General features: G+C 36.2%; 1 protein-coding gene across 3 annotated transcripts; it reads right to left on the reverse strand.

The window, feature by feature from the left end:
• Positions 1-345: 345 nt before the first annotated feature.
• LOC110659081 (phospholipase D alpha 1) lies at positions 346-7002 on the reverse strand. 3 transcript variants are annotated; one of them, XM_021816929.2, is made up of 5 exons: positions 6790-6983; positions 6433-6493; positions 6193-6292; positions 1964-3863; positions 346-951 (listed from the first exon to the last, which is right to left on the reverse strand). In XM_021816929.2, the coding sequence occupies exons 3-5, from the start codon at positions 6283-6285 to the stop codon at positions 518-520; spliced, it is 2427 nt and encodes an 808-aa protein (XP_021672621.1). In that variant the 5' UTR covers positions 6286-6292; positions 6433-6493; positions 6790-6983; the 3' UTR covers positions 346-517. The 3 variants fall into 3 exon arrangements, with proteins under 3 accessions (XP_021672621.1, XP_021672614.1, XP_058004830.1); XM_021816922.2 differs by lacking the exon at positions 6433-6493 and having other exon boundaries at positions 6790-7002; XM_058148847.1 differs by lacking the exon at positions 6790-6983 and having other exon boundaries at positions 6411-6435.
• Positions 7003-7323: the final 321 nt, after the last annotated feature.

Raw genomic sequence — 7323 nt, forward strand, 5'->3', positions numbered from 1 at the left:
CAAAATTTATCCTCATTTAGTATGCTGGTGTGGACCGGAGTCCGTCCATTAACATAGATTTAGAGATTCCGATTCGTTGCATATCTGTGGAGTAATCCACAGCCAACATTATCAGAATCGAATCAACAGGTCATTTGATTAACTCCAAGTGAGGCCCGTAAAGAAAAGTAACTAATTCGAGATTTATGTTAGCTGTATATAAAGATGTTTCAAGCGAAAATTGTACAGAACTCTCTACTCGATGGCTATTAGTAATAAACATCAATATAATTTAGGTCCACAGCATCAACACATACAGACAAGATTTTTTTGAAAAAAAAAAAAAAGGCTTGAAGTTCAAAAGTCTGGAATCAAATCACACCATAGCATTAACATATCTCTGTAAATCCTGACATAAACATCACAGCAAGAAAATAAAACAGGCAGCATTGCGTAACATGATTTATTATTTCCTAAAACTAGTAGCACATACCAGATGATAAAGCAGGCTATTATTTGAGAACTGCATAGAGTTCCATTATGTTGTAAGGATAGGAGGGAGGTAATCAGATTTGGCACCTAGAACTCGAGCCTTGGTGTCAGGGAAGAATTCAGTTCCAGGGAGCTGTGTCACATCTCCTTCACTAGCAATTTCAACAGGATAGCGGAGCAAATGACCAGGTAAGTCATGTTCAAGTGTCTCGCTTGAATATAGATCCCAGTATTTATCTGCTATCTGGTTCACCTTCCTGACACACTCCTCACTTTCTGGAATAAGGAAGGTATCATCAAGCATGCCAAGGTGTTCATACCATAGTGCCATTCGGAAGCCATGAACTTGACCTCGTGCTGGCTGCCTGGTCGACAAGTGATATGGTTGATAAGCTCCCATGGCTATTTCTGAGTCCCTGGCACCATCCATTGATCTTTGGTTGATGTTGGCAGATCCAATTATTATGTATTCATCATCAACTGCGAAATCCATAGGTTAAGTTCTGTGAGGTGACAATATCAAAGAAAGTGTCACAATATAAGAGAGACATAATAAGACTATTCAGGTATGAATGAAATTAAAGTTTACATTGTTAAGCAATTTTAATTTATTCTCCAGAATATACGTGAGTTAATGTGGTGTTCATTTTGTAGGCACAACCTGCTTTAACATCTTTGCTAATAGCAGACATTCTGCAAATGTTAGCTTTCATTTCTAGAGTTCTTCCAAGGCGGTGTTTGGTAAAATTGAAGATTATGCACTGAAATTTTAAGAGCTAAATAATTTTAGCACAGAAGAAACTGAGAGCTGAAATATAACAAGATAAGCAGTAAGTACCAAAATCTAAATTTAAAAAATATTTTGAATTTAATTATATAATTTAAAGAATTAAGAGTAATGATTATAGTCATAGTAGTAATGTTACAGGTGCTGGCAGTCAGACTGATTTTGGTGGTGGGTTGAGATTATAGTTGTTAGTGGCAATAGATGATTGCCATGATGATTGTGCTGGTAATTCTGGTCACATATATAATTGCACTTGGAGTGATGGTTATTGAGGTAATAGAGATAATGGTGGAATTGGACTGATACAAGTGGTAGTAGCAAAATGATAGCCACAGCGGCAATGATCTTGACGGAAAGAATGAAAGAAGTGTTGGAGACAACAAAAATAATTTGGTAATGGTAGTACTAGAGGAATAAGCCAAAGTAGTGCTTTGTCTCGGCAGCCAAGAAAAGAATTAAGTTCAACACATTAGGTAGAATTATAAAACATATTAAATGATTTATTTCTAGTGTTGAAAAGAAAAATATAAGATATCCAAAACACTTCAAAGAGCTGAAAAAAACATTTAGTCAAACACACATTCAAAAGATACCAGAAAAAAAGAAACACAAAATGAAAAGGGGTAAAGATGAGGGGAAGGAGGTGAAGCGTTGTGGAAGAAAGTGGAAAAAAATGGTCAGAAGAAAGTTAACAAAGGCACTTACCAATCATCATTTTTGTATGAACATAAATCATGAAGCGCCGGGCCTCCTGAGCTCTCATGTAATCTGAATCAGACTCTGGTCTTTCCGAAGGTTCATATTCACCGCTCTTCTTCACTTCGCGGTTCCCAAGACAAAAAAATGTCAAGTAGTTTCGAGGATCATCCTCAATACCCTGGGCTCGAAGAGCCTGCACAACATCTTTATACATCATTTCCATTGTCCTCCTCTGCCAATCTAATATTGCCTGAACTGATCCACTCTCTGGTATACCCTCTGGCCACATTGGGACAACAACATACACAGTGAACCTCTCCCCAGCCTCAATCTTGCTAACTATCTTAAGTGATAGTTCCTTTGGGATTACATGCAATGCATTAATATCTTCAGGCTTAATTCCATCAGGAGCCCAACCAAATGAACTTCCAAGGAAATATTGATTTTCAATATAAATGAAATTCTTTGCCCTTCGAATGGCATGGATATAAGCATCTTGAATGCTCCGGTCAATGATATTATCCTTCCCACTGACAAGCCCAGATCTGGCAGCATCTTCAGGAGTCTCAGGGAAACCAAATGCAGCCCCACCATCAATGGATCTAAACAACTGGACATTCCATGTTTCATAGTCCTCAGGGTACATAACTGGAGATGGGGGAATGATGATATCTTCCAGTTCTCTCAGCTGAACAAGCAGATCTTTACCTCCTTGCTTTCTCCATCTCTGCTCAAAATTAAACAAGACATCCCAAGCAATAGGTCCTTCAAGTCTGGAGTGGATGTCATGCCAAGGTTCTCTTGGACCACCTTTTTCAATTGAAGCACCCGCAAAGTTGGGCTGATGGAAATCATCATGGTGCGCTGTGTCCAATGTCCTGAAGAGAGAATGAAATGGGGAATCATATCTCCCATCACACAGGTCAAGACCCCCCACAAAACTAACAATTCTCCTCCTCTGGGAATCTCCACTTGGCATTGCACTGTCCACCACCACAATTTTCTGGTGATGAGTGAACATGGTAGAGATTTGTAGATCCTGAACGAAGCTTCCACCATCATCAGGATTTCGGGGACATAAGACACAATGTACATCAGTATTCTGGAAGAAATGTTCAGTTTCTTCATCATGAGTGGCCATCAGTCCATCCTTTTTCAATAAACCAACTGAGGTTCTGTCATCCCAAACAAGCATAAGAACCCTAACACCTTCACTGGCCTTCTTCTTTAGCAGCTCACCAAGAGTTATGTCTCCTCCTGGCTTCGGCCTCCTTGAATCCCTTACCAAGCTTATTTCAGTATATACAGACCAGCCAGTGATGTAGATCAAGTGTTTTGCATTAGTAATTGCATCAAAAATATCTTCCCAACATCTGTGGGGCTCATAGTACTTGCCTCCAGCAAGAGGGATTTTAGGAACAAATTTGTCTGGGACGTGAGCGTCTTGGTAGAGAGAAACCTTACATCCGTTTCTCTGTGAGTAGAATGTATATGGCACTCCAGGATATTTTTGACTCTTAATACCCCGGCCCCAGTTAGGGTCCTTGCTAACATCAAAGTACTGCAGCTTCACATGGATCTTAGAACCACCACGTACAGGATTTTTGTCTTCATCCAATATCTCAACCAATCTATCTATCTCTTCCCCATCTATGAGCTCTTCAACTGGTACATATGCCCTTCCAATTAAGGTTGCCCCAATGGGATTATCATCCTTGATTGTGAATATGACATTTGAGGCCTGATGTGCACAGTAAATGTGAAAAGACTCATACCACCTGGGGTTGTTCTGTTGATTTTCAAGAATTCTAGTCCTTCCAACTCTAGCCTTTTCTAGGTCAATAGTTGCATAGAGTTTACTGACTCCTTTGCCAAAACCAACTTTCTCCTCAATGTTTTCCATGAGCTACAATAAAAAATCTTCAATCAGATACTTGAAGCAAAAAATAAAAAATATGAACTTATAACAACATCAAGAACTGCACATTGGAAAAGAAAGCTATAAAGCAATATCTTTCATCAGCAGAAAATAATACAGCTTTGGATGCCCTGTTAAGCAAAATACGATAAACTTGTACAGTGCGAGAAAAAAGAAGTTAAAAGAGAAGATGATGCAAACAGTTGAAATATAAATACAACTTCATGAGAGCAAGAAAGCCAAAGTTTCCTCACTAAAATGCCAAAACACAGATGCAATAATCAGATAAACAAAGGGGATCAAAAAAAGCAAACTGAAAGAGAGAGTATCATTTCAAAAAGTTAAACATCCAGAAGGACCTCAAACAAGAGATTGATAAAAGATTACAAGCTACTTTTATTTCATTTTCTTTTACAAAAAAAGAAAAGATCAATTACAAGAAGCCAAATCCTAGTGCATATCCATGTGCATGCATGTGTGTATGAGATTTAAATGTAAACATGACATCCATTTTGACATTGAACTAAATACAAACTGATTTTCATAAGCAAAAAAACTAAAAAAAAGGGAATATAATACATGAGAGAACTAAAATTATCTTCACCAATATATTCATAATAATTACCATCTGAATGACTCAAAATTTCTTTCTCTATTTTTTCCATATTTTATTTATTCCAGAGGACATCATTTCCATATTACCAAAGATGACCTCCTGTGCATCAGGAACTATCAAAATAGGCCCTGGTGAAGCTCATAAGAAAAAATGTACAAAGTTAAAATGACTTCATGTCAATAACCATTGGGATGGGACAATTACAACTCAATGGAAAAATGACAAGAGAGATCAACATAAATGATCCCTTTGAAGGAAAATTATTATCGAATCTCTGTACTACTATTAACCATCTAACAGCCAATTCCATCCTCAAGACAAGGTATGCAACATGACATTATGTCAAGTGGTTGTAAAAAAAGAAGCTTGCCATCAATCTAAGCAAGCAAATCCTCAATGCAGACATGCAGTTTCTGAACTCTGGTCCAAACATTTGACTATAAACTTCAACTTCCACCCTTATGTGAAGCCAGGACATGTTTTCACTATGACATAATTGCTCAGAAAAGTGCACTAGTAACTTCACTTGTAGCTTACAAAGAAGTTACTAGTGCTAAGAATCAAGAAGTAAAGTTCTTATGGTGTTACAAGCAGCAACCCAACATTAATGTTGACGAGATAGCTGGGATCTTTGTTCAAGTACAAATCTCCTTCGCCTATTTTTGTTTTTCTTGGTAATTTAACCTTCTGGGATGATTTCCTCTACACATGTCGTAAGAGAAGCGCACATTAGCAATGCCATGTGAAAGTGGTATATACTCCAGTAATTTAATAGAGATCAGAGAGAACTTAGCCATCACTCAAGTGAAAGTTCCAAACCAAAATAAAAATTGGGCATAAAAGGCCCCCAGGATTGCTAGAAATATATTTTGCAAGTTGGAGATTTGGGACAAAACTAAAGGAATGTTGCAATTTACACGCATAACATTTTAAAATTACCTGTATCCAAAAATTTCAGCAAAAAATTTTCTGCTCTTATAAGAAGATAGATTGTTGAGGGCATCTCAAAATCCATTCTCTTTTGTTTTTAATTTTCAGAAACAAGTATACCCTTTACCAAAGAAAATTAAAAAGAAAAAGGCCTCTCTAACATTATTTTGTTAAAGTTTAAATGTTCCACGACTCTTGGAAGAAAATCACAATTAACAATTCATTACGATCACAACACTATAACAAAGTGCTTGATCGAAACTCCATCAAACCACTCCCATTATTCAGTCTAATTGGAAAACTAAATTGATTAATAGTTGAAATAGTATCAACACATACTACATTATTCCATTACTTGATTTATTTGCTTCCAAATAAATAAACATCTACTAAGATCATCACCCAGCGCACAAACAACAGCTTTTTTAAAATAAAAGACACTTTATCCCTCCTATTGCTCAATGTCTTGGATAAAGTCTAAAGAAACACAAAAATGATGGTGCATATAAAAACATTAGAAAGAAAAGATCTATGGCCACAGCAAATACATTAATGAAGGTCACTGCAGATGAACTTCACTAAACAATTCCCATTACCCAATTTATAAGCTGAGATTTCTTCTTTTTTTTTTTTATTTTAAATAAAGGTACTAAAAATACATAAAAAGAAAAAAAAAAGAAAAGAAGAATAAGCATCATTACCAAAATGGATCAAGTCAAACGGATCCAAGAAGAAGGAAAAAAAAAAAAAGGAAATATAAAGATAAAATACCTTGCGGATGAAGTGGGGTCCACCCTCGCTGTGAAGCTTATCCACCTCATAGATCGTTACATGTAAAGTCCCGTGCAACAATATCTGCGCCATCTCTCACCTGTAACCAAAACACAAGCGGTGAAATGGTGAATTATACATATCTATATATATATAAATATAGGCATACACTCGTGTGCGTGTGTGTGTGTGTGTGTATTTGAGCGTGTGAAAATGACCGCCTGTGCAGAAGAGATCAACCAAAAGATCGCTCTGTTTCTTTGCTGGTTCCGGACAAGCAAACCGATCACCACATCAAAAGCTTTAAAAAAGAAGGAATATAGCATTTAAAAGAGATTATTAAACTTTTAATAACAAAACAATGATTACAGCTACTGAAGCTGAGAGATCAGATAAGCTCAGCTGAGACAAGAGACAAGCATCAACCATACAAAAAAAGGAAAAGTAACAAAAGAAATTGGAAGGGAATTATTATGCAAACCAAGGATTGCAATTGCAATTGCAATTCAAGCAACAATCAAGGAAAATGAAAAACTAAAAGGAAAAATAAACAAGAGAGATCACTCAAAAGAGAAGAGAAGAGAAAGAAACACAAACTTGGATCAAGAGAAATTGAGAGATCTGAGAATGATAGAGTCGAGAGAAGAGAGAAGCAGCTCTTAAGATCCTTATCCGCTTTATCTCCGCTTCTATATGTACTATATACACAAAATACAAAGAGAGTAGAAAGCACAGAATGCGAAAAGAAAGAAGAGAGAGAGAGAGAGAGAGAGAGTGAGTGATTTGCGATATTATTAGCTCTTGAAAAAGCTCGCGGTTTTAGCGTAAGCCACTGTGACTATTAAAAAGAGAGCGGGGCTGGGTTAATTGCACACTGCCTCCTTCCTTTTCTTATTTAATATTTTTTTATTTTTATTACTGTGAACATGTTTTTTTTCAAGTGAAGATTAAAAAATAATTTATACGTTAATTTTAATTTTAATTTTAATGTTAATCATAAGAATTAAACTATTGGGAGTTTCTCAGATGTGAGGATTTCTAGTAAGGAAAAGAAAATAATAAATTAAATGTAGTTTAATTAATTTTTTAATTTATTTTAATAGGATCAATTATTTAAATATTACTCCCACA

This window comes from Hevea brasiliensis, chromosome 6 (assembly GCF_030052815.1).
Source record: "Hevea brasiliensis isolate MT/VB/25A 57/8 chromosome 6, ASM3005281v1, whole genome shotgun sequence".
In the NCBI taxonomy this organism is placed as follows: Eukaryota; Viridiplantae; Streptophyta; class Magnoliopsida; order Malpighiales; family Euphorbiaceae; genus Hevea; species Hevea brasiliensis.